This window comes from Neoarius graeffei, chromosome 9 (genome assembly GCF_027579695.1).
Source record: "Neoarius graeffei isolate fNeoGra1 chromosome 9, fNeoGra1.pri, whole genome shotgun sequence".
Taxonomy (NCBI): domain Eukaryota; kingdom Metazoa; phylum Chordata; class Actinopteri; order Siluriformes; family Ariidae; genus Neoarius; species Neoarius graeffei.
This window is the reverse complement of record NC_083577.1, coordinates 74824211-74851865: the sequence shown is the minus strand read 5'-3', so window position 1 is coordinate 74851865 and position 27655 is coordinate 74824211. Positions and strand designations below refer to the sequence as shown.

The following is a 27655-nucleotide window of genomic DNA, read 5'->3' as shown; positions in this document are numbered from 1 at the left end:
CTGCACTACAAAATTTATAGTCATTTGTGAACTATGATACAAACAAAATATACATATTATACAGCAAAGACAATATGGGTGTGATAAAAATAGTTTACAGTGTACATTTTATAGGAAATTAGGAAATGCTTCATAATCCATCTTTAAATGTTAAACGGACGTTAGATTTTTTTTTGTCCTTTTTCCACGACAGTGCCATAATTCATATTTATGATAATAATAGCCAATAATACTGACATATTTATTATGCACTGATTAAAAAGAAGTTGAAAGTCATATAAAAATATTTCTGCTCTGCTTCCACCTTATTTTTTTTTTTTCCACAAAAGATTCATTTTTGGAAAAAAAGTTTGTGTTTAACTGGATAAAACTGTGCCATGAACCCTACGTGTCCTTTTTCTAATCGACCTACAGGCAGAATCTGTATGTTAGGGATAAAAGTGACCTTTAAAACAGAACGAAGGATTCTTTTTCAATGTCTTTGTACTGTAGCTCGACAGCTTTCTGCTCTCACACACACACACACACACACGTCTCCAGTCACAGTTTTCCTGATCAAAGTGCAGTGGTGCTTGACTGGTGCTTTTGGCATGCATAAATTTCAACTGCTAACACTATGTGCTAGTTTTCCAGACAGCACTGGGGGAAAGAAAATGTTAAAATGAGAAAAAAAAAAAAGAGGAAGCTGAGAATGGTGTGGTTTGGACTAAAACAACTAAAACAAAGGTCTGTCCAGAAAACAGGCTGCTATTGCTTAAGACAAGCTTTGGAGAGATAGTGAGATACAGTACACCTGAAAAGCAATAAAGTCTTAGATATTACCAGGAAGCTTTCTCTCGGTGTTATAAATATTAAATTTAAAAAAAAAAAAAATCTGGATAAGATGCTTATGTTCCGCCAAAAACAAGCAGGTATAATAAAAAAATAAATAAGAGAGAGACACCCCCTGTTACAAAATGTATACCACATCAATATCACTGTGACCAAACGTCTATTTCTCAATCAAACCATGTGTGCAAATCTATGAGAAGGGATGAACACAGTGCAGGAGTGCCGCCCGCCCGCCCACCCGCTCGCCCACCCAGAACAGATTCAGGTATGAACAGAAGGCACCTTTAACTGTCAAGTAGATGTGAACAGGGCGACCCGATTTGTACCATTTCCCTCTAGTTTTCATCCGACACCCCTTGCAAACTGCTAAACACTCCCCCACCCACCGCGAGAGAGCGGGTAAAAGCGTTCTCCTGTGTGTACTGCGTGCAGATCGCTTTATTTTCTTGCTTGGTTCACGTTTGCGAGATGTTGATGCTGGACACCATCTTGCGAATCTTTTCCTCGTTCTGGAGGATGTTGGACTTGATGGCACAGATCTTGTCCTGCTCTTCCATGATCAGCTGCTCCAGTTCAGCCAGTTCAGTCATCAGGGGCTTCACAGCGCTGTCGGTGATTCTGACACGGACACACAATGCAAGGGTTTGAAGTCACACACACACACACACTATAGTCCAGGTGATTTGGAAGGAATGGACAATGAATGAAACCTTATGCTAGACAGTAGAAGTTTTATAAAAAGTTATCATTGTATTTAAGAATAATACATTAATTTTAAAAAACAAAAGCAAAAAAAAAAAAAAATCCATTCTAATATCAGTCAGTGTAATAATTGTCCAGCAGTTGTCTAAAGTTTACTCAGCTATAAACCCTGGATACGTGAGGAATAAAACACTCGGGGGGGGGGTTAATAGGAAAATAATCAATATTATTCTATCCACATTCACTGGATGTGAGCAATCTTGCGCTCTGATTGGCTACTCGACTACAAGGCCATCAGCTCATATACTGCAAGTAGAGAAAAACAAAATGGCGGCGCATGTCGCTGAACCAACCAAGGACGAAATAAAAACTACTTGAAAACAAAACCCCCCCCCAAAAAAAATCATCATCATCAAGTATTTCAAAGAAACAGAACTAGCTAAAAGAATATATATGGGTAGTCGTCGACTTACGACTTATGCAACTTACGACCGATCGACTTTACGACCGTCTGGCTACAACTGCCGAGCGTTTCCCAGCTAAGCTAGCTGAGCGTACGACAGTTTCTGCCCCAGCTCTCGGCATTGCCCAGCATCCAGCCTCTCACCACGCACGCTGCTCAGTGTGAGCAGTATCCCGGTACAGAAAACTTCTCCCGTGTCCGTTTGAAGCAATGGACCCAAACATAGAACGATTTGCAAGGACTGAACGGATGGTACATGATGCGCTTCGTCCATATCGTGAAATTTATGAAGAGAAAAAGAAAAATAATTCAGACGAGGCTTACCGTGTTTATGAAAAGAGCAAATCCTCCCGCCAGCCCGAGCGCTGCAACAGCTGATGATGACGTAGACGACCCACAGCCAAGCACCAGTGATGCCAGCGGTCACTAAATTTTGTATTTTGCTATGTTTTACATTTGTATTTTGGTATGTTTCAAACTAAAATGTTTTCTATTTTTCACACCTGTATTTCGTATTTTTTGTTTTGCACATATTAAACGAATTGTACTGTACACAGTGTAGTATGCAGTGTTTGACTTAAACCAAATAATGAGCCAAGGTAATGAAATAAGAAAATGTTGATAAAATAAGACTTTAAGATGATTACAATATCATTACACATCACAATATACTTACGTTCATTTAACATAGGCCGACTTACGACCAGATCGGTTTACGACCGGTCAGTCGTAACCAAACGCAGTCATAAGTCAACGACTACCCCCCTCTCTCTCTCTGTGTGTATTTTATATATATATATATATATATATATATATATATATATATATATAGATAGAGCGGTGTAGTGGTTAGCGCTGTTGCCTCACAGCAAGAAGGTCCGGGTTCGAGCCCCGGGGCCGGCGAGGGCCTTTCTGTGCGGAGTTTGCATGTTCTCCCCGTGTCTGCGTGGGTTTCCTCTGGGTGCTCTGGTTTCCCCCACAGTCCAAAGACATGCAGGTTAGGCTAAAGGCCAATTTATGCCGACAACGCAGTCCTCGCAGACGGTGTCGCAGATAGCGTCTGCGTAGCCCCCCCACCTTCGCAGACGCTCTGCGCGCACCTCCCAAAAATTGTGACCACCGCAGAAGCCTCGCAGACAGCGTCGCAGACAAGAGGGCTCTGATTGGTCCACTCTACATCCGCTGTACACGCACTTCTGCTTCCCTACTTTCCCGGTTTGTTTTGTTTTCACGACCGCCATTTTTAAAAACACGAGCGAAGATGGAGCAGCACGAAGAGCGGTTGATCGAGGAAGTACGTACATCTATACGACTCCAGTTCTAGTCATTATAAGTAACCGGAGGATAAACACTCCACTAACCACACCCACCAACTACTCCTAGCGATTTTGCGACTTCGCGCCCCCTTGCGTTGTGGCGGTGAATAACATCGCGCACGCCTATTACTCCCCGCTCAACGATAAATTACAACTGTCTGCAAAAAGCTATCTGCGAAAGCCTTGTCGCAAGAGCATGCAGAGGCCTTAACTGGTGACTCTAAATTGACCGTAGGTGTGAATGTGAGTGTGAATGGTTGTCTGTGTCTATGTGTCAGCCCTGTGATGACCTGGCGACTTGTCCAGGGTGTACCCCGCCTTTCGCCCATAGTCAGCTGGGATAGGCTCCAGCTCGCCTGCGACCCTGTAGAACAGGATAAAGCGGCTACAGATAATGAGATTATATATGAGTGATTCCACGCTTATGGGTACTGAAATGGGGACATGAACTTATTTTTAAAAATTCACCTAAAACCATTTCTTTTTTTTTACCATCAGGTCACAAAACATGTAATCTTTAATGAATGATATGTTAAAAGATAACTTTAATTTTCTGAGATGTAATAAAAACATATTTATATGCCAAAGTCAGAACGTAACAGAAGTGTTGTGGACATATAGATTCTCAATTTTAACAATGTAGAATTACTTTTTGAAACATAGGAAGGTGATGTTTTAGCAAATATAATTAATAAACATGTGTAGTAGAATAAACATACACATTCTTTCAATAAGATTAACATGGTATATAGCTAGATTGTAATTAATCTGTAACAGACGCGAGATGGACAATCGTAACAGAAGTAATGTAACAGACATCATTTTGGAACTCATAGGCTTGACTTTGGCATATAAATATGTTTATTACATCTCAGAAAATTAAAGTTATCTTTTAACATATCATTCATTCAAGATTACATGTTTTGTGACCTGATGGTAAAAAAAGAAATGGTTTTAGGTGAATAAGTTCATGTCCCCATTTCAGTACCCATAAGCGTGGAATCACTCATATATATATATATATATATATATATATATATATATATATATTAGTGCTGTCAAAAATGTCGCGTTATTAACGCGTTAACTTGACTCAATTTTAACGGCGATAATTTTTTTTTATTGCGAGATTAACGCTCTGTGACATGATGTAGGTTTTTCATAAGCTTTTGAAACTGCCAGGAACTTGGAACAGAGACTTTGCTTAGAAAAACGATAACAGCTAGACTGTAATGCCACACCCCGCACAGCCAGAGTCCTCTGCCCTCCCCCCAAAGCTCGCGCTGCTGCGCCTCAGGACGAAGAGCCACGGTGCTCGGCTTAGGTTTCGTTTTCCCATCGGCGGCTCCAGCCCGACTTTGCAGTGGCTGTGACAAGACGTATTATACGGAGCCGTAGTAACTCGTCCCCTCACTTTTAACTACCCGAGCACACGCCTTAACGCAAAGCGTGCGCACGGGTTATAACTCGTGCGCGCGCATTAATATCTCGTGCACACGCCTTATAAGTCGTTCCCACGCTTTGTTATTTTTTTATTCACCATGTCCCCTCTACGGCTCCGTAGTGTTATGCTCTGCAATAAAAAAAAAAACATTGGTACAAAGCAAGCCCATTCACTTTATTATGCTGATAAGAGAATTACAATGGTTTTTCATGTGACAAAAATGTGCGATTAATCGCGAGTTAACTATGACAGTCGTGACATTAATCGCGATTAAATATTTTAATCGCTTGACAGCACTAATATATATATATATATATATATATATATATATATATATATATATATATATATATATATTTTTTTTTTTGCTTGTCCCCCCCAGTATTTCCTGTTCCACACTCCAGGCCAGTCAGTGGTGGTAATGCACCTTTAAGTTGGTTTGCCAACAGACAAAAAACAAGAAAAAGACACCCCCCCCCACACACACACCCAAAAAAATTAAAAAAATAAAAGCGCAACAAAATATGGAATAAAGTATTTGATGGGAAGAATGCACCTTTAAAAAAATTTTATAGCCATTTTCACAAATTGCTCCTGTCATTTCGCTGGTTTGTTTACATTCTAAGCAGAAATGATTGTCGAACGTTTGTATAACAAGTTTTTATTAATTGAATTTGCAAAAAAAATAAAAATGCTCCGTTTCTCAAAATCCAGTGAATGTGGATAGAATAAAACAGTTATTCCACTCAATCTCGTACATGGATTTGGTACTTGGTGCTACGCGCCTCGACAGCTATCAGCTCATGCATGATTCGATTTCGTGGAATAACTTAAGTGTTGATAACGGATAGTGTCAATTATAAAGGATGGTGTTGCTGTTCACCACTAAAAAAAACCTGACTGTTTTCTTATAACAGCAGGAGAGTTTTATTCTTCTTATATCACAGCAATTTTCCGATGATTACTACACTACTTCTTTCGGCTGCTCCCATTAGGGGTCCCGTTCCTTCCCAATTTATGATCCGCATATTTGATTTGGCATAGGTTTTACACCGGATGCCCGGTCCTGACGCAACCCTCCCCGATCTATCCAGGCTTGGGACTGGCACTAAGTACACACTGGCTGGTACAACCCCAGTGGCTGGGTATTTTACCTAACCTGCATGTCTTTGGATGGTGGGGGAAACTGGAGCACCCAGAGGAAACCCACACAGGCACGGGGAGAACATGCAAACTCCACACAGAAAGGTCCCCGTCGGCTGCGAGGGTCGAACCCAGAACCTTCTTGCTGTGAGGCGACAGTGCTAACCACTACATCACCACAATTTTCTGATGATTACCTTTACCAACCCTGAATTCCCTGCTTGTGTGTGAGCGACACTACCTCTGTTCTTGCAGCAGGGCCTCTGCATGTTCTCTGTTCTCGCGTCTCCAGCTCTGTAGCTCGTTCTGCATGGAGTCCATATCTTCCTGGATGTAGTCCATGATTTTGCCTAACGGCAGAGCACTGCGACACACACTCTGGACAGACGTTCGCAGACGCCCGATCTCTCGGACCACTAACTCGCGCTCCTTCTTACGAGCCGCCTCCATCACCGGCATCCGGTCCTGAAACACACACCAACGCCAGGGGCTTAGAGTGAGAAATATGTCGAGTTCAGAAGAAATAGCTTATCTAGTTAAAAAAAAAAAATTCCCTGTAATCAAAGTTTCTAAAAATACATGGAAAAAGGTCTACTGCTGCTTTGGATGGTTGATTCATCCATCACTGACGGAGTGAAAGTGGGACAGTATGCTGAAGTCATAGTATCTTTCGCTATACCATCCTGAAATGTGGAAGTGTATGAATAAACGAGTCAAAGAAGGAAAGGCTTCGCACAGTCGCGCAGCAGTGCTTCATATTAAAATAAGCAGCACTTATTAACAGCAGTAATAAGACAAGATAGTTTTACTGACTAAAATCAATTCAATTCAATTTTATTTATAAATTTATCCCTAATGAGCAAGCCAGAGGCCATAGTGGCAAGGAAAAACTCCCTGAGCAGACATGAAGAAACTGAGGAACCACACTTAAAAGGGAAACCATCATCATCATCATCATCATCATCATCAAAGTGACACTGGATCATGCGATTATAAACCATTTCTCTTCCATAAATGCAAACTATATCGTCAAAAGTACAATTGTGTAACCATGAACTTATGATCTTAGGAGCAACTTATGAAGATAAGCATTAGAGTTATTACTGAATTCATTATAGTTTGAACATGAAGTCAAGGATGGAGACTGTTCGTAGCAATTGCAGTCCAAGGAAGAACATCAACAGCCATCTTTATAGTTTCTAAGTAGACTTCAACCTATCTTTACAGATAAACAGCAAGAACAGGAGCTATGACTCGGGGATCACGTTAATGCAGAAATCATGCATTTTTATGCAAAAAAAATAAAGCATGTTCAGAAATTTAATGCGTCCCGGGTCGCAGTGCTCCTACTTGAAGAATTTTTTCTTATTGCCTTGGCAAATCTGTGAGATTGTTTTTTACAAAGCAAAAGCGAACAGAACAAAAAGGTCACAACGTCGTGGTCGCTTTCACGTGACATCATCATAACTGCGGATTTGTTTACGCGGCCATGTTGCCTGGTGAGCTTTGTGTTCACCAGCGACCTGCACAAGCGTACGCGAGTGATTGTAAGCCCGATTCGGTAAACATCTACAGATAAACTGGTAGAAGTTACATCTAAAAGAACAATGCCAGAGACCTGTAGTGCTTTTGGATGTAATAACAGATGTAGGGAGAAGCCTGGTTTAACTTTTCACCATTTTCCGTTGAACAACGAGAAAAACAGCGAGCTGCGTTTAAATGGGAAGAAAAACATCCCCGTGTGTGTGTGTGTGTGTGTGTGGAGAACATTTTATATCAGGTTGGTATGAAAGCTCTGTGCAGCGTTAAAATGTATATCTGGATGTGGGCTTTGGTTTGGACGCAATATATTTTTAGTAGACCTACTACTTAGTGAGACTAGCAGCATGTTTGTCATGTACTGTTAATATAGACTCGGGTAAACACCATAAAATATGCTAGATCTAGGCCCTGGCTTGTTTATTACTATTAGAAGTCCACGTTTGAGCTAAACTTTGTCATAATAAGGTATTTTTCTTTATCGGGAATTTCCCATATCATCCCGGCACGAAACCTGCCTTGAAATATTGGTAAGCGTCTCCGGTGTATTTTGAAGTCCCAAATACTAAATAGTTCAGGGTTTCGTAGTGTCCCAAATATGGTAGCTGGTTTATTGTACACTTTTCAAGTGGAATAAATACATTTGTGGGTAAATTTTATTTAAGCCTTTGTCACATATACACTCAAAACACAGCGAAAATCCTCCTCTGCATTTAACCCATCTGAAGTGGTGAACACATGCATGTGCGCACAGAGAGAGAGAGAGAGAGAGAGAGAGAGAGAGAGAGAGAGAGAGAGAGAGAGCGCACAGTGGGCAGAACAAATAAATACGTTTGTGGATAAATTATATGGATCTGTAATGCCTGCATGTTTCAGTTTTTGGATGTAACGCAACCTGCTGCTATAAAATACATTTTTAATCATTTCAGAGAGACTGTACTGACTGCAGTCGTCTCGATTTTCATTATTAACTGTCGCTGCTCTTTCTTTGTTTGCCTGGCAATATGGCGGACGTCGCGTGATGAACAAAAATCTGTGATGTCAGCAAAAGTCCTCTACAGGACTCTCTAAGGAACAGATCCAGCGTTATGCCTAGAATAAGGACAGAGCGTTTTAGGAATAATTTTTTTTAATAGATTTTTAAATACAAGTTAATAAGTTGATGTAGGGCGGCACGGTGGTGTAGTGGTTAGTGCTGTCGCCTCACAGCAAGAAGGTCCGGGTTCGAGCCCCGTGGCCGGCGAGGGCCTTTCTGTGTGGAGTTTGCATGTTCTCCCCGTGTCCGCGTGGGTTTCCTCCGGGTGCTCCGGTTTCCCCCACAGTCCAAAGACATGCAGGTTAGGTTAACTGGTGACTCTAAATTGACTGTAGGTGTGAATGTGAGTGTGAATGGTTGTCTGTGTCTATGTGTCAGCCCTGTGATGATCTGGCGACTTGTCCAGGGTGTACCCCGCCTTTCGCCCGTAGTCAGCTGGGATAGGCTCCAGCTTGCCTGCGACCCTGTAGAACAGGATAAAGCGGCTAAAAATAAAGAGATAAGATGAGAAGTTGATGTAGGTTTTTAGACTGGTTTTACATTTAGGCATTTCTGTCATTTGTATTGTTACACTTGATATGTATTTTTTATCTAGTGAATAAAGACATCTCATCTCATTATCTCTAGCCGCTTTATCCTTCTACAGGGTCGCAGGCAAGCTGGAGCCTATCCCAGCTGACTACGGGCGAAAGGCGGGGTACACCCTGGACAAGTCGCCAGGTCATCACAGGGCTGACACATAGACACAGACAACCATTCACACTCACATTCACACCTACGGTCAATTTAGAGTCACCAGTTAACCTAACCTGCATGTCTTTGGACTGTGGGGGAAACCGGAGCACCCGGAGGAAACCCACGCGGACACGGAGAGAACATGCAAACTCCACACAGAAAGGCCCTCGCCGGCCCTGGGGCTCGAACCCAGGACCTTCTTGCTGTGAGGCGACAGCGCTAACCACTACACCACCGTGCCGCCCTGAATAAAGACATATTACATATATTCTATTCCAGGTTAAACACTTGCAAAGAATGACCGAAAACCCTTTAACTCCGTGGATTGTCGGGGGGGGGGGGGGGGGGGGGGAATGGCAAGATTGTGGCCGCACACTGCGACTGTATGGCAAATTACATATTTCTCTCTCTGACTGTTATACATACATAAAAAAAAAAAAAATTTGGGACTCTCAAAAAAATACCAGGGACCCCAATTTGGCCAGTCACATGGGTCCCTCGACCCAGAACGAAAAATCCTAGCACCATCCCTGTGACTGTAACAGCAAAATGGAGAGTTTTCAATAAATAAATAAATAAATAAATAGTTTTCCCTGTCGGGTAAAGAAGTCTTGGGTATGACTTTTGGACATTACACCACAATATAAATGTTCTACAATAGCAGGAGTGCTTTTGTGTCTTAGTAACATACAGATAGAGAGAGAGAGAGAGGCTGATGAGGGAATGACTGTTTATACACAGCTACTATAACATAAGTAATAATAAGAGCGAACTTGTTTTATGGATATTCTGCACTAATAACTGTAACTACAGTATAAACTTCAGGCCAATAAAAATGTTTCAGTGACGGAAAAACTGCTGAGGCATAACACACTTTGGAGTGTGCTGTTTGAAGAAAATAATCAACTTCAGGGTGGTAACAGTAACACCGCTTCATGTTCGGCCACATCACACCACCCCGTCACTCATTACTTTACTCCGATTTCCTCCAACAGCAAACAGCGCGCTCACAAGTGGTTTATTCCTTCCACATCCAGCGCTCATCGCTGAATGCAAGCTTTACATCACTCTGAATTCATGCATCATCTGTGGCACTAAACGAGATTCGATTCAACTGGATTATTTTGATCGTCTCATTTGATCGTTAAATTTAATATGTAGCTCATTTATATGCAGCAGTGATGATATCGAATCATCGAGTTCGAAAGAAAGCGCTATGGGCTATAAAGGTCTTTAAAAGTGGGCTTGGAGTGACAGACTAGTGGCAGGAAGAAAGAGCCTCGCGCATTTCACAGGAGGGAGCACTTCAAGTCAATTATACAAAACGAGGTTCAAAGAACTCGATATGCACCAGGAATTTATTTTTTTTAAAAAAGGAACGGAGTTTGAAGCTGGCATTTAGCGGTTTAGGATTTCAACGCTACGATTGTTTCGGATTTCAAGGCAGGAATTATACAAATGTACCAATGTATATCAAGATCAAACACAAATGGCCATGGGATCTATACTATGAGTGGTTAGTGAGGGCCTACTTTGTACACACTGTGTGGTTTAGGGGTCCTGCTTAGCCCAGTCACCCTTCCTGGCATATGTGCGCACACACGCACGCCATGTTTACTCAGCTGGAGGCGCAGGCTGTGTGTGGCACTAGGCCAAACAAGCCTCATTCTCACCGCCTGCCCACACACACACCCCTCCACAATGGTCTGTAAGACATGACTTAGACCTCGTTTATTTTAGTAACAGAGTATGGCAGTGAAGTTATTTTACAGCAATATTCAGTAACAACTACTTCACTTGTACCTCTTGTGTTTTAGCTCAAAGGCTAAATCCTGTCAAATCTTCTCACACTGACCACTACCTGTGTTGTCATGATGCCTGATAAACCCAGGGCTACAAGACAACACAGCTTAACTAGCACATCTTCCTCAATAGAATACCAAATCCACATCCTACAACACAAGTTATGAACAAGAAAATAGCCACAATGAGGCTGGAACTCATATCGGCCACTGTTGTTGCGTATCTGATCGATCCTGTCGGAGGAGTAGCGATTTTTATGAAATTGCTTATTCACCAACCTATGTCACTGCATCCATAGCAGGTGGCACCACTTGGTGAACAATTCTTGTTGGAATATGCCTTTAGAGTCTTCTGAGTGAGTGAGTTTCAATGATAACACACTAGCAGTTTACGAAGAGTCGTGTTTGCTGTGACGAGCCACCAAAAATTTTCAGACGCCCATAAAATGTTAAATATGACAGGTGGCGCCATCACCTTGACAACTTTTATACATATCAACCTGGGGAACATTCTACATGAGTTCGATCAAAATCTGATCACTCCTGTCGGAAGAGTAGCAATTTTCGTGAAATTTCATATGACCCCTATGTCACCGCATCCCTAGCAGGTGGCACCACTTGGTGAACAATTCTTGTTGGAATATGCCTTTAGAGTCTTCTGAGTGAGTGAGTTTCAATGATAACACACTAGCAGTTTACAAAGAGTCGTGTTTGCTGTGACGAGCCACCAAAAATTTTCAGACGCCCATAAAATGTTAAATATGACAGGTGGCGCCACCGTCTTGACAACTTTTATGCACACCCACCTGAGGAACATTGTATGTAAGGTTGATTGAAATCCGATCAATCCTGTCTGAGGAGTAGCGATTTTTGTAAAATTGCATATTCACCAACCTATTTCACCGCATCCATAGCAGGTGGCACCACCTGGTGAACAATTCTTGTTAGAATATGCCTTTAGAGTCTTCTGAGTGAGTTCCAGTGAAAACTTCCTAGCAGTTTACGAAGAGTAGCATTTGGTGGGACGAGTCACCCAAAATTTTCAACCCCCCGTAAAATGTTAAATATGACAGGTGGCGCCACCGTCTTAACTTTTATACACACCAACCTGGGGAACATTCCATAGGAGTTTGATCAAAATCTGATCACTCCTGTTGGAGGAGTAGCAATTTTCTTGAAATTGCATGCGACCCCTCTGTCGCCTCATCCATAGCAGGTGGCGCCACCTGGTGAACAATTCTTGTTGGAATATGCCTTTAGAGTCTTCTGAGTGAGTTCCAGTGAAAACGTCCTAGCAGTTTACGAAGAGTAGTATTTGGTGTGACGAGTCACCCAAAATTTTCAACCTCCCATAAAATGTTAAATGACAGGTGGTGGCCACAGTCTTGACGACTTTTATACGCACCAACCTGGGGAACATTCCATATGAGTTTGATCAAAATCTGATCACGCTTGTCAGAGTAGCGATTTTCGTGAAATTGCATGTAGCCTCATCCATGGCAGTTGGTGCCACCTGGTGAAGAACTCTTGTTGGTACATGTCTTTAGAGTCTTCTGGATGAGTTTCAGTGAAAACGTTGCAGCAGTTTAATGTGACGTGACGAGGCCCTCAAAAATTTTCAGACGCCCATAAAATCGTAAATATGACCGGTGGCACCACTATCTTGACAACTTTTATGCACACCCACCTGAGGAACACTGTATGTAAGGTTGATTGAAATCTGGTCAATCCTGATGGAGAAGTAGCGATTTTTGTAAATTGTGGACAGACGACGATGACAGACGGATGATGTGTGATCGCATGAGCTCAAAAAAAATTTAATATGATTAGTTAATATTTAGATTTTCATTCATATCTGGTCTCTAATCACATTACGAATATAGGTTTAAGGTTGTAGCCTTAAATCGTGTGTTAATTATGGACAGATGGTTTAGAAACTCACGACATTACTTCCCTTTAAGAGGTTTATAAAACGTCGAACGAGAACGCCTTGTTTTTTTCCTTATCTCGGATTTCCCTCTTCAGTTTGCATGTCAAGAGTGAAATGTCTGCTGGCCATCAGCAAGGTGGGTGGCTATGCTCACCCCTAAACACCCCTGCTAGACAAACACTAGCCAGTGCGTTCAGCCCACTGTCGCTGGAGCACGGAGGCCAAGCACGATTTGGTCTGTTTGTCGTATTCCTGCACCTCAACCCTCTTGCACGAAATCGCAGTTGAAGGAGGGGAGGGAAAAAAAAAAGCAGCACTCTGTCTCAGTGGACATAAATCAATCGTTTATAGGGGCCCTGTCGAGGTCTACAATCCCTGGACCCAAGAAAAATATTAGCTTTGAGCAAGGAGGATGAGAGCAGGTTTTCCCATTAGCTCAGACAGTGACAGAAGCAGACAGACAGAAGCAGCGCAGTGAGACTGCTGCAGGTGGCACCGCGGGTGCTGGATGCCCTCGGCCTTCCCTCCTAACGTCACAGCAGGGCAGGGAACCCGGGGGTGCAACCACATGCTCATTACTCTATGTGGATTTAAGGCTTCAAACCTCATTTTCTTAATGAGAAAACACACACCAAACACATGACCGAGTGCTGATGAGGAACAAAATCAGGAGAGCTCTTCAAAGAGAACTCCGACAAGAAAAATGGCTCCCTTCGCATGAAACCTCACAGGGATAATAAATGAGGATGGAGAAAGTAGCACACTGAATCCAAAACCATGACATCATCGAACATTCGTGTCGTGATGCTCGAGTCTGGACAAGCGAGGGTCGACAGATTAGAAAGTCAGGCACGATTTGTTCCAGCTTATTAATTGGACGTGTTTAATCTCATCTCATCTCATCTCATTATCTCTAGCCGCTTTATCCTTCTACAGGGTCGCAGGCAAGCTGGAGCCTATCCCAGCTGACTATGGGCGAAAGGCGGGGTACACCCTAGACAAGTCGCCAGGTCATCACAGGGCTGACACATAGACACAGACAACCATCCACACTCACATTCACACCTACGGTCAATTTAGAGTCACCAGTTAACCTAACCTGCATGTCTTTGGACTGTGGGGGAAACCGGAGCACCCGGATGAAACCCACACGGACACGGGGAGAACATGCAAACTCCGCACAGAAAGGCCCTCGCCGGCCACAGGGCTCGAACCCAGGACCTTCTTGCTGTGAGGCAACAGCACTAACCACTACACCACCGTGCCGCCTGGACGTGTTTAATATTCCAGAAATACATCTTTCTTTCTCACACGCGCCAGAATATAATAGCATTTCCAACCGCTAATACTAGACTGCAGTAACTAACATTCGCGAGTTTTCCCATTCTATAACGTACACTACGGTCATTTTAATAGGAGCGCCTGTACGCCTTCTCATTCATGCAGTTATCCAAATCAGCCAATCGTGTGGTAGCAGCACAGTGAAGGAAAAATAAAAAAACATCACCACACCGGTCAGGAGCTTCAAGTTCATGTTCACATCAAATATCAGAACTGGTTTGAGTATTTCAGAAATTGATGATCTCCTGAGATTTTCACTCAACAGTCTCTAGAGTTTACACAGAATGGTGCAAAAAAAAAAAAAAAACCCAACAACCCAGAAAACTTCCAGTAACTAGTAGTTCTATGGGTAGAAACATCTTGTTGAAGATAGAGGTTGGAGAAGTCTGACCAGACTTGTTCAAGCTAACAGGAAAGCGATGGTAACTCAAACGAGACCGTCGATGCCAGCGTAGCTCACTCCGGCCGCGTCTAGTCCAGAAGGAGCGATCTAAAGTGGGCCAATAAGTGTTGCAAGCTATATACAAGCTCTATATAGAAGCTATATCTACCCTAGGAAGACTGACCTATTTGCCAGAAAGAATCCAAAACGGCGAGGAATTGACCGAGAAGAAGCGATTTTTGTTGAACTGCTTAAGGCATTCAGGCTTAATTAGTCCATAACTTCATTAATAACTGTAATTAAGCAAATCTGGGTAGAAGTTATAAACACCCTAGGCACCCCTACCTTCATACCAGAAAGAATCAAAATCTGTGAAGAATTGACAGAGAAGAAGCGATTTGTGTGGAAACTGCTCATTAGGTATTGATTAATTACACCATATCTGCATTATTAATTGCAATTATGCAAATTTGGATAGAAGCTATAGTATATGCACCCAAAGCAGACCCACCTTCCTGCTAAAAAGAATAAAAATTAGTGAAGAATTGAGAGAGAAGCAGCGATTTTCGTGAAACGTGGACGACGCTAGCAGCAGCTCATTCCCCTATTGGCCGGATGAGCTAATAAGCACTCTTTACAACTGTTGTGCACAGAAAAGCATCTCGGAATGCTTCAGCACTTCAAACCTTGAAGCGGATGGGCTGAAGACCACATCAGGTTCCCCTTCTTTCAGCCATGAACTGAAACTACAGTGAGTACAGGTGCACAGGTGATGACTGGGAAAAACATCGCCTAGTCTTTTTGGTGAGTGTATGCCGCCTTTAAAGCGGCTCTTTGGATGCAACACATTTCAGTGGGATATGTTGTGATTCGTTATTGTTCAAACAGAAGAAGATATGCTGGTTTGGAGGAGTGGAAAGTTACACCTTCTTTACTCAGACTGATACGGTAGAGAGAAAAAACAAAACCGTATTTAACGCTTCTAAATACTACTACTTCTATAATAATAATAATAATAATAATAATAGGTAGTTTTTAACGTTGAGATTGCGGATTCAGCCATGACTGCCTTCAAACATCTGTCCAACACACACAGTTTAGCAAATAATAGGAACCGATTCGATGTGGAGAATTTTTTTTTTTTTACATCCATTGGAGCTAATTTACGACTGCAGACATTTTCTGATGATATTTCAGACATTCAAGTTAAAGTGAAACATATCCATAAACCATGTTAAGTAGAGTCTCGAACACAGAGCCACCAGAACTTGATCTGTTCCTGTTGCTTATATTTCTCTTGCTGGTGCGAGGCCTCATGGTGGGCTTCTGAGAAGAAAGATTAATAGAGTTCTCCTCAGGAGTTTCCTCCGTAAAGGAAGCACGCGCCTTGTCAAGCTACATCATAAAAATAGCAGCGTGGTAATGGGGTGAGAAGAGGACAGAATCCTGAGTACAGGATGCAGCCGGGTCACCACTGACATCACTGGCCCGACCTCACCGAGCTACACGAGGAGGACACGCACAGCTAGCTGCTGTTCAAACGTCCCTGCGGTAGGAGCCAGTCGAGCAAGACGAGTCTCACAGCTGAGGGACAGCGAGACGGGATTATTACCAGCTAATGCGTGTTTGCATATACTACACATACAGGACTGTTGAATTCTGATTGGTCAGAAGGTGTTGACCATTTTTTCTATAACGACAGCTCTGACTATAGTGCAGGCTGTATGGCTTACATCAGGGGTTCTCAACCTTTTCTACTTTAAAGGAACAGTCCACCGTACTTCCATAATGAAATCTGCTCTTATCTGAATTGAGACGAGCTGCTCCGTACCTCTCCGAGCTTTGCGCGACCTCCCAGTCAGTCAGACGCAGTCAGACGCGCTGTCACTCCTGTTAGCAATGTAGCTAGGCTCAGCATGGCCAATGGTATTTTTTGGGGCTGTAGTTAGATGCGACCAAACTCTTCCGCGTTTTTCCTGTTTACATAGGTTTATATGACCAGTGATATGAAACAAGTTCAGTTACACAAATTGAAACATGGCGATTTTCTATGCTATGGAAAGTCCGCACTATAATGACAGGCGTACTAACACCTTCTGCGCGCTTCGGCAGCGCATTGATATCTGAGCTCCGTATCAATGCGCTGCCGAAGCGCGCAGAAGGTGTTAGTACGCCTGTCATTATAGTGCGGACTTTCCATAGCATAGAAAATCGCTACGTTTCAATTTGTGTAACTGAACTTGTTTCATATCACTGGTCATATAAACCTATGTAAACAGGAAAAACGCGGAAGAGTTTGGTCGCATCTAACTACAGCCCCAAAAAATACCATTGGCCATGCTGAGCCTAGCTACATTGCTAACAGGAGTGACAGCGCGTCTGACTGCATCTGACTGACTGGGAGGTCGCGCAAAGCTCGGACAGGTACGGAGCAGCTCGTCTCAATTCAGATAAGAGCATATTTCATTATGGAAGTACGGTGGACTGTTCCTTTAAGGCCCACCTATTCATACTTCTAACAAGTCGGGGCCCATTAAAAAAAGATCCCCAATTATTTTGGCTCATCTATTCTATTAGAATCTAATAATCTATTGTAAAGTGTATTAATGGGATCCAACATCACTCCCTGTTACAGATGGGAGTCCGGGAATTAAATAAATGCAGTAAAAACAAACTGTTTTTAATTGTAGGTGTTGTATTTAAAACTGTATGGATGTGCCAGAAGCCAATATAAAACCCTGCACGCGGGTCATTCTCAGTCAAAAGGGATTAATGATCCAAAAGTGGAGTCTGGTCCATTAACACAAGAACTTATTGCCATGTTTGTGTTCAGCAAACAAGCAAGTTATTAAAACCAAGAAGTGGATACCGAACCCACTCAATGGGATTAGAGCCTTACACGCTAACAAAGAAGGATCTTTCCTACGAATTGGAAAATTATCCATCCGTCAAGTTCCCCGACATCTCAGACTACCTGGTGCTGCAGACATCATTCTACACGGACACACAGATGAAAACCTGGAAGAGCGTGGAGGAGAACAACTTTTTATATGTGGCTGGGTTAAAGATCTGGGGATCAGGACACTACAAGATAGACGGCGGTAGATGGATCCAAGTGCAGGAAGAGTGTTTATTAGCAGGCGTGATATTTACAAAAACAACACACAAACGAAAGCAGAATCATAAAGCAGAGTATTTAAACAGCATTATAAACATGGCTAGAAACAAACGTGACAGTGATAACGATAATTCGCAAAGCCTCTGTGAAAACAGCGTCCGTATCCGTATCGGTCTGTATTTGCTGATTTCGCTCAAATTAGTATCAGGTGTTTCCCATAATGGCTGGGTCCCAAAAACGCGCACCACGTGCAAGAGGAGCCAAATCTGAATAGCTTGTTAAAGCCAGAGGTGGACAAAGTACCCAACTTCATTACTTAAGTCAAAGTACAGATCCCGGTGGTCAAATGTTACTCTGATACAAGTGAAAGTTGTCCAGTTAAATTTTTACTTAAAGGACCAGTCCACCGTACTTCCATAATGAAAAATGCTCTTATCTGAATTGAGACGAGCTGCTCCGTACCTGTCCGAGCTTTGCGCGACCTCCCAGTCAGTCAGACGCAGTCAGACGCGCTGTCACTCCTGTTAGCAATGTAGCTAGGCTCAGTATGGCCAATGGTATTTTTTGGGGCTGTAGTTAGATGCAACCAAACTCTTCCGCGTTTTTCCTGTTTACATAGGTTTATATGACCAGTGATATGAAACAAGTTCAGTTACACAAATTGAAACGTAGCGATTTTCTATGCTATGGAAAGTTCGCACTATAATGACAGGCGTACTAACACCTTCTGCGCGCTCCGGCAGCGCATTGATACGGAGCTCAGATATCAATGCGCTGCCGAAGCGCGCAGAAGGTGTTAGTTTTTTTTTTTCTCCAAGATATTACAGAAATAAACATATCACACTGACCAAATTTCAGAGGGAACTAAATGTCACCGGTTTTATGAAATCGAAAGGCCGTCTACTTTTAAGACAGATTAAGCCTTGCTTACAGGAAAGACGGTGTCTGGTTGTCCACCAAGAGAAATTATTACGTGATGTGTGATGTCACATGCAAGGGGTCTAGATCAGCACAAGCCCTAGTTTTTGTTTGTTTGTTTTTTATTATTCCTCACTTACTGACTACAGGTTGCTTCCAATTCAGAATTCCTTTCCAGTGACTGACAAATTCTCTACAAGTTATTGATTTCTCTCCGAGGGCAGTGCACTTCCAGCAATGCAATGTATTTACACAATCGCACAAAAAAAGGTAGGCGTTTATGAAGATAAAGGCCTGAAGAGAGAAAGATTTATTTTCCCGCCTGTCCTGCAGAGAATATGCTGGCCTTTTCTCCTGTGTGGCGCTCACTCAACAGTCATCCATTTGTGTGCCAGTGGGTTTATTTATACATCGCCAAACTTCATCAGAGCTAATTTGATGGTGTAAAAAAAAAAAAAAAAAAAAGAGGAAAAGGACGAGAAGGAAAAAATGCTTATAAAAACGCAGCTGCTGCGAGGGGCCGATTCTGTCTAAATAAAAGGACGCCCTGCGTCAAGTATTTTATAATAATATACATGCGCTCAGAGGGTCACTGATGAGGTCAGTCGTAAAATACACAGCACATTCTTCAGTCAAACTGGATGTGCCGAGAGACAGTGGAGCTTCACTCATATCAGTTACTAACCAGTTATTCACTTTCAGTCACTTGAACACAGCAAGATTTTATTCAATCCGACGGACCTGAAATATACATTAATATTAAAACAGATGCTCAAAATATTAAAAGTACTAATGATGGTAAAGTACAACCCCAATTCCAAAAAAAAAAAAATATATGGGACACTGCGTTAAACATGAGTAAAAACAGAATGTGAAGATTTGTAAATCGTGGAAACCCTATATTTCATTGAAAATAACAGACAACAAATGCAAGTTAAAACCAGATATAAACAACATCCAGAAACACCGCCACCTTCTCTGGGCCCGAGCTCTTTTACGATGGACCGAGGCGAAGTGGAAAACTGTCCCGAGGTCTGACAAATCAAAAGTAGAAATTCTTTTTAGAAATCATGGACACCACGTCCTCCAGGCTAAAGAGGAGAGGGACCATCCGGCTTGTTATCAGTACACAGCTCAAAAGCCAGCATCCGTGATGGTATGAAGGTGCATTAGTGCGCATGACATGGGTAGCTTGTACATCTGGGAAGGCCTCATTAATGCTGAATGATGTATACATGTTTCAGAGCAACATGCTGCCATCCAGACAAAATCTTTTTCAGAGAAGGCCTTCCTTCTTTCAGCATGGCTCTATAGTAAAAGAGTCCAGGTGCTAAACTGGCCTGCCTGCAGTCCAGACCTGTCTCCTATTTACAACATTTGGTGCATTATTTTCAAGCGCAATATATGACAAAAGAGACCCCAAACTGTTGAGCAAGTGAAATTGTATATCAGGCAAGAATGGGGCAACATTTCTCTTTCAAAACTACAGCAATTGGCCTCCTCAGTTCCCAGATGTTTACAGAGTGTTGTTTAAAGTAGAGGTGATGCAATACAGTGCAACAGTAAACATACCCCGTCCCAACTTTTTTTTAAATGTGTTGCTGATATCAAATTCAAAATGAGCATAGATTTAAAAAAAAACAAACAAACAAACAAAAAAAAACCTTTCAACACTTGTACCATTTTCAGTGAAATATAGGGTTTCCATGATTTGCAAAAATCACCACATTCTGGTTTTATTTACAGTTTACACAACGTCCCAAATATTTTTGGAACTGGGGTTGTAATAAAAGAAGCCTCTGCTTTATAGGCGGATGAAAATGTGTGTAGGAACGACCAGACTTCTGCTTACCGTGTCACAATTAATAACCACAAATCTGGGCACCCAGACTTACAGAGAACAGAACAGGCTTTAGAAATAATTTAAGCTACTGTGACAAATTCCAGAAACCTACACTCACTTAATAATGATTGATTTATATGGATATTCGATCAGAGAAAAGCATTTGTATTCGACGCCCTTGAATTTTCCGAAAGATTCCTGCTGTTTGCAGAATGAGTTATAAGTGTTGTAAGTCTATACTGGTCTGGAGGATAAGGAAGCTCGGTATTTACATTTTTAACCCTCGACGTCCCACCAAGATTACAACGGAGCTGCAGCTTTATGAGGGTGAACCCTCACCCCTTTCAAGTCAGGAAGGAAGTCATTGTAGCTTGTTTTCCATGCAGCTGACTAGGCGAGTGAGGAAGGGGAGGGAGGTGCGGTGTGCTAGTTAACCTGCAGCTCTGTTCAGCGTGTGCCGTGCCCTGAAAGTGAGTGAGCGCCCAGTCCATGGCCAACGTTAATGGCAGCGCAGTCTGAGACCTGATGAAGCAGCATTAAGTGAATTAGGCGAGTGCTTTGCGTGCTGCTCGGATTCCACTCCAGACGCCGGCTTGGGAAATCTAATTTGATTATTGAGGAATGGAAGGAAATCCAGACTTATTTTGAAATTAAGAAGCTAGAGAGAAGAAAAAGAAGGAGTGCGTGGTATTCAGCACTGGATGTTGGTATAATACGAGTTGTCGGAGTGCCAGCAGGGATGGATCGTGGCTGTGTGTTTACATGGCAGTGCTGAAGAGCAGAACAGCCAGGGAGAAAGCGCTGGACAGTGAAACACACACACACAGAGAATACCGGCCCGGTTTATGAAGTACACAGACACACGGGGTGCATTTGTGCGTGTCGGCACACATGGCAAAGGTCAAGCTGAGGCTGGGGCTTTCAGCATGAGCTGCACTACTAAACAACGCATCCATCAGACCAACAGTCACACTCCGACAGATGTGAGCCCAGTGCGCACTCCAGCAAGGTGGACCACCCAACACTGTGAACACACTGCAGATAAAAGCACCTCCCGACTGAATCAGTGTCTAAATATTGACTGTGGGAGCTGGCTCAGAGAAAGCCAGTGCAGCAGAGCTTGAGGACTGGAGAGGGCTCCACCGTGCACCACGTCTGAATGGAAATCATACGCCGCTGCTTCTGAAAAATATATTCACGATAAAATATGGAAAGTCCAGTTTATTGTTCCTACGTGGTAATTGGAGGAGAAGAAAAAAAAAGGAAAAAACCCCAAACATTTATCATCATCTGCTTGCGTTTTGGAGCAGGACTGGAGGACATGGCCTCAAAAAAAAAAAAAAAAAAAAAAAAAAAAGAGTTGCTATCTGTGAAAGATTTTCATTAATCCGACAAAATAAATGTCTACTGTGTAACTGCGTTTCGGTCTTGACCAACCCAGGCTGCGTACGGTCTAGCTGAGGGTTCGCCGTTTGAGTTTGAGCTCTCTATTTCGTTGTACTTTATATGGTCTGTTTGTTGCCCTGGCGGTTTGAGTATTGACACATAAACAGAATATTACACCAAATATTTTTGTCACTTGTTCAGTTGGCACTAGAACTTTCTTGTCTAGAAGTTCAGCACTTTGTGGACCTCACTTTCGCACTCTGGATAAGAGCGTCTGCTAAATGCCATGTAAATGTAGAAAATGCTTTTTCTACATTATCTCTGGACAGAAATAAATCTAGAACGTACTGGTGACGGCGGCACAGTGGCGTAGTGGTTAGCGCTGTCGCCTCACAGCAAGAAGGTCCGGGTTCGAGCCCCGGGGCCGACAAGGGCCTTTCTGTGTGGAGTTTGCATGTTCTCCCTGTGTCCGCGTGGGTTTCCTCCGGGTGCTCCGGTTTCCCCCACAGTCCAAAGACATGCAGGTTAGGTTAACTGGTGACTCTAAATTGACCGTAGGTGTGAATGTGAGTGTGAATGGTTGTCTGTGTCTATGTGTCAGCCCTGTGATGACCTGGCGACTTGTCCAGGGTGTACCCCGCCTTTCGCCCGTAGTCAGCTGGGATAGGCTCCAGCTTGCCTGCGACCCTGTAGAACAGGATAAAGCGGCTAGAGATAATGAGATGAGACATACTGGTGACAATAACTGCTGTTTAAAGAAGAACCGAAGGCAAATTTTTTATCATTAAAATTCTATTTCTCATTTTATTAAATATCGGAATGCATTCCTGATCACTATTTTGTCGCTGCTATAGCAAGTTATGAGTGTTTTAAATACGCTCTGTAATATATCAGTCCATATGTCAAAACAATGAATCTCATTTACGTCCATTGAGACCTGTGCGAGACATCGTAGGACGGAAGTAAAACGTACAGCGGAAGTCAAAGTGACTGACATCTGCCAACGTCGTCAAAAGACGCGCGCGCCCTCTTTCGAATCCTGACGTAATCAAGCCGGAAGTTTTGTTTGTTTTGATAGCAATCAGGAAAGTTTAAAAAAAAGTAGGCAGTAATCGTCATTTAAACTCGTTTTTGTGCAATATTTCATTTGGAAAACAGTTTTCAAAATGGCGGCACTGACACCTGGCTGACACTTCACGTTTCGAAGTCTCGCACAAGTCTCGTGAAGATCGTGCGGATAAGCGACGCCTGCCGTGGACCAAACGAACTAAAGTCAACACGGCTAAAAACCAAATCGGCCGATAAGTATCATATTTAATTGCAATTAGTTGCCAATACGAGTCACGATATAGGGTTACTAAAACCGAAAACGTAACTGAATAACACGTTAATTAAGAAATAAAGCAAGTTTAAAAATGACTTCAGTTCCCCTTTAAGGAATAAATCCAAGGGATAAAACATGACAGGATGTGCTGTTACAGGAAAATAATCAACAACAGAGTGGTGTGATGAAGTGACGGGCCCCAAAGTTGTCCCAAAGTATGTTATTTCTCTTATACCGGAGCTATTTACTAATGATGAATTTTTTGATTTGTTAAATAACAACGTCGTACTTCTAATCAATGTATAGTTGCATTTAATGCTCTGGAATGTCCTCAAAAAAAAAATTACTTCCTGTTACCACTTATGTTATAATTAACAGTTATTCCACAAAATCAAGTTGTACATGAGCTGAGGCGCGTAGCACCGAGTCGACTATAAGCCATATATGATGAGATTGAGTGGAATAACTGTTTTATTCTATCAACAGTCACTGGATTTTGAGAAACGGAGCTTTTTTTTTTTGCAAATTCGATAAATAAAAACGTTATACAAAACGTCCAACAAAATCATTTCCACTTAGAACGTAAACAAACCTGCGAAATGACCGAAGGAATTTGGGAAAAATAGCTACCCTATGGGTACATGTGGCTACTGCTTATAAATAAAATTATTTTCTGATCCCATATCCATACAGTAAATACAGCACATATATCTCATCTCATTATCTCTAGTCCCTTTATCCTGTTCTACAGGGTCGCAGGCAAGCTGGAGCCTATCCCAGCTGACTACGGGCGAAAGGCGGGGTACACCCTGGACAAGTCGCCAGGTCATCACAGGGCTGACACATAGACACAGACAACCATTCACACTCACATTCACACCTACGCTCAATTTAGAGTCACCAGTTAACCTAACCTGCATGTCTTTGGACTGTGGGGGAAACCGGAGCACCCGGAGGAAACCCACGCGGACACGGGGAGAACATGCAAACTCCACACAGAAAGGCCCTCGCCGGCCACGGGGCTCGAACCCGGACCTTCTTGCTGTGAGGCGACAGCGCTAACCACTACACCACCGTGCCGCCCCTTACAGCACATATATTTTAAAAAAATATATACATACACTATGTGTGTGTGTGTGTGTGTGTGTGTGTGTGTGAGATTCCTGAGAATCAGCTCCAATGACACCATCATGGGCTTTAATACCATACTTTACACCTGTTAAAGCATTATGTGCTTTCTGATTGATGATATATTTCTGAATATTACACCACGAGGTGAATTTTGTTTCACTTTTCATCTGCCGATTATCTTCTGATACTACGACGTTATAACGAGGTTTCTCTTATTTCGCTTCTGGTTCTGAAGTTTATCAAGAAGTAGAACGGGTAATCGAAGTTGATCAGGATAAGTGCTGACTGGTTACGAAGTTTCATGATCGTTAGACTCATTCTCACAACACGATGACATACAGTAGCAGCTTCGCCACTTGTTCTTGTATACCTTTGATATCGCGAGATCAACTGTTCATATCGCAAGATCACGATTCGCCGTTCTGGTGATTGTAATGCTTATGCGTATGCGCAGTGCACCATTGTTACACTCATTCTTACAACATGATGACAGTGGCTCCACCTCGATGAAGCAGTAGGCACAAAAACGCAACAATAATAATTCTTTGGGGTGGGGTGGGGGTGGGTGCAAAAAAGACCTGGCGGCTTGTCCAGGGTGTACTCCACCTCTCGCCCATCGTCAGCTGGGATAGGCTACAGCTTGCCTGCTGCCCTGTAGGACAGGATAAGCGGCTACAGATAATGGATGGATGGATGGATGGATGGATGGATGGAGATACGTTCCTACCATCAAATACTTTTATTCCATAGATTGTTGCTTTTTTTTTTGGGGGGGGGGGGGGGGGGGTTGTTTTTGAGTAGAGTTTTTCTTTCGTCCTCAGTTGGTTCAGCAACACGCTACGCTATTTTGTTTTTCTCTACTCACGGTACATGAGCTGATAGCCTAGTAGTAGAGTAGCCAATCAGAGCGCACGATTGCTCATCTCCAATGAATATGACTAGAATAATAGCTATTAACATTTTTTTTAAATAAATCTTATATAGGGTTTAATGAAATATAACAAGGCAGAAAGCAAATTAAATTGGTGGGGCTTTAGACTTTTTTTTTCGGATGAAAAAACACCTCAGTTTCAGTGCATTTATCTAATAAGCTTTATTAATTCATTCCTGTGTTATGTACTATTATATACTTTATGTATCCTACATGATTATTAATTCTCATTTACTCTTTCCCACTGAGCACTGATATGGAAGGCCCTGTACAACAAAGACCTTACAATGGTGCTTGAAAGTTTGTGAACCCTTTAGAATTTTCTATATTTCTGCATAAATATGACCTAAAACATCAACAGGTTTTCACACAAGTCCTAAAAGTAGATAAAGAGAACCCAGTTAAACAAATGAGACAAAAATATTATACTTGGTCATTTATTTATTGAGGAAAATGATCCAATATTACATATCTGTGAGTGGCAAAAGTATGTGAACCTCTAGGATTAGCAGTAAATGTGAAGGTGAAATTAGACTCTGGTGTTTTCAATCAATGGGATGACAATCAGGTGTGAGTGGGCACCCTGTTTTATTTAAAGAACAGGGATCTATCAAAGTCTGAGCTTCACAACACGTTTGTGGAAGTGTATCATGGCACGAACAAAGGAGATTTCTGAGGACCTCGGAAAAAGCGTTGTTGATGCTCATCAGGCTGGAAAAGGTTACAAAACCATCTCTAAAGAGTTTGGACTCCACCAATCCACAGTCAGACTGATTGTGTACAAATGGAGGAAATTCAAGACCATTGTTACCCTCCCCAGGAGTGGTCGACCAACAAAGATCATTCCGAGAGCAAGGCGTGGAATAGTCGGCGAGGTCACAAAGGACCCCAGGGTAACTTCTAAGCAACTGAAGACCTCTCTCACATTGGCTAATGTTAATGTTCATGAGTCCACCATCAGGAGAACACTGAACAACAATGGTGTGCCTGGCAGGGTTGCATGGAGAAAGCCACTGCTCTCCAAAAAGAACATTGCTGCTCGTCTGCAGTTTACTAAAGATCACGTGGACAAGCCAGAAGGCTATTGGAAACATGTTTTGTGGATGGATGAGACCAAAATAGAACTTTTTGGTTTAAATGAGAAGCATTACGTTTGGAGAAAGGAAAACATAAGAACCTTATCCCATCTGTGAAACATGGTGATGGTAGTATCATGGTTTGGACTTGTTTTGCTGCATCTGGGCCAGGACAGCTTGCCATCATTGATGGAGCAATGAATTCTGAATTATACCAGCGAATTCTAAAGGAAAATGCCAGGACATCTGTCCATGAACTGAATCTCAAGAGAAGGTGGGTCATGCAGCGAGACAACGACCCTAAGCACACAAGTCGTTCTACCAAAGAATGGTTAAAGAAGAATAAAGTTAATGTTTTGGAATGGCCAAGTCAAAGTCCTGACCTTCATCCAATGGAAATGTTGTGGAAGGACCTGAAGCGAGCAGTTCATGTGAGGAAACCCACCAACATCCCAGAGTTGAAGCTGTTCTATACGGAGGAACGGGCTAAAATTCCTCCAAGCCGGTGTGCAGGACTGATCAACAGTTACTGGAAACGTTTAGTTGCAGTTAGACCCCGAAGCCGTTTGTTTTCAGGATAATGGCTGGCTGATGAAATTATTGGCTGGCTAGCTGACTCAGCCAAAACCTTAATGGCTGCTGCAGCCACCAAAATGTTTATGGCTACAAATGGCTGATACTGGACGTCACTGTGTGGCATATATCCGGGTGAACGGATCAAACAAATGGGGGGAATAAATAGCAAATTACCACAGGTCCCCTGGTCTCTTACTTGATTGTAAATATAAATCTAGCAAGATTGTAGTTCAATGCTAATAATAAGCTAATCTGGATTGTTCGAGGAAGGCATCTAGCTATCTACTCTCACTAGCAATGACCAGTGAAGGACTGGCAGCTATCTTACTATGATGAAAGTAGAGTGGTGGAGTACTTTTTTTTTTTTATCAATCTCGAAGTATGTGAAACAAACAAACAAAAAAAAATATACCTTTACACTTTCCCTCAGCAGCGGCAAAGAATGTGGCCATCTCGTCGATATCGGAGTCGATTGATGCTCTGGGTGGGTTCCCGGGTTCCCCAGTGTATCGTGGTAACGGTGTGAGGGGCGGGAAGCCAGACAGGTAGTCACAACGGCAAGCTTGTGGTGGCTCTCTGTGCTGTGATATCAGTTCTAAATCTCTACAGTGTATGCCTATACGTCTCTATTGTGTTACTACTAGTGTGTACAGTTGATCATGTTTGTGTCACTTTTCTTGTAGCTCAT

At 42.5% G+C, this 27655-nt stretch overlaps 1 protein-coding gene across 2 annotated transcripts in view; it reads right to left on the bottom strand.

The window, feature by feature from the left end:
• Positions 1 to 27655, bottom strand: part of traf3ip1 (TNF receptor-associated factor 3 interacting protein 1) — a 108041-nt gene continuing 80386 nt past the window's right edge. For both annotated transcript variants that reach the window (XM_060930281.1, XM_060930282.1), the window contains exons 14-15: positions 6141 to 6364; positions 1 to 1449 (exon numbers count right to left, since the gene is read on the bottom strand). In XM_060930281.1, the coding sequence (XP_060786264.1) occupies positions 1287 to 1449; positions 6141 to 6364 (387 nt within the window). In that variant the 3' untranslated portion in view covers positions 1 to 1286. The remainder of the gene's footprint in view (positions 1450 to 6140; positions 6365 to 27655) is intronic.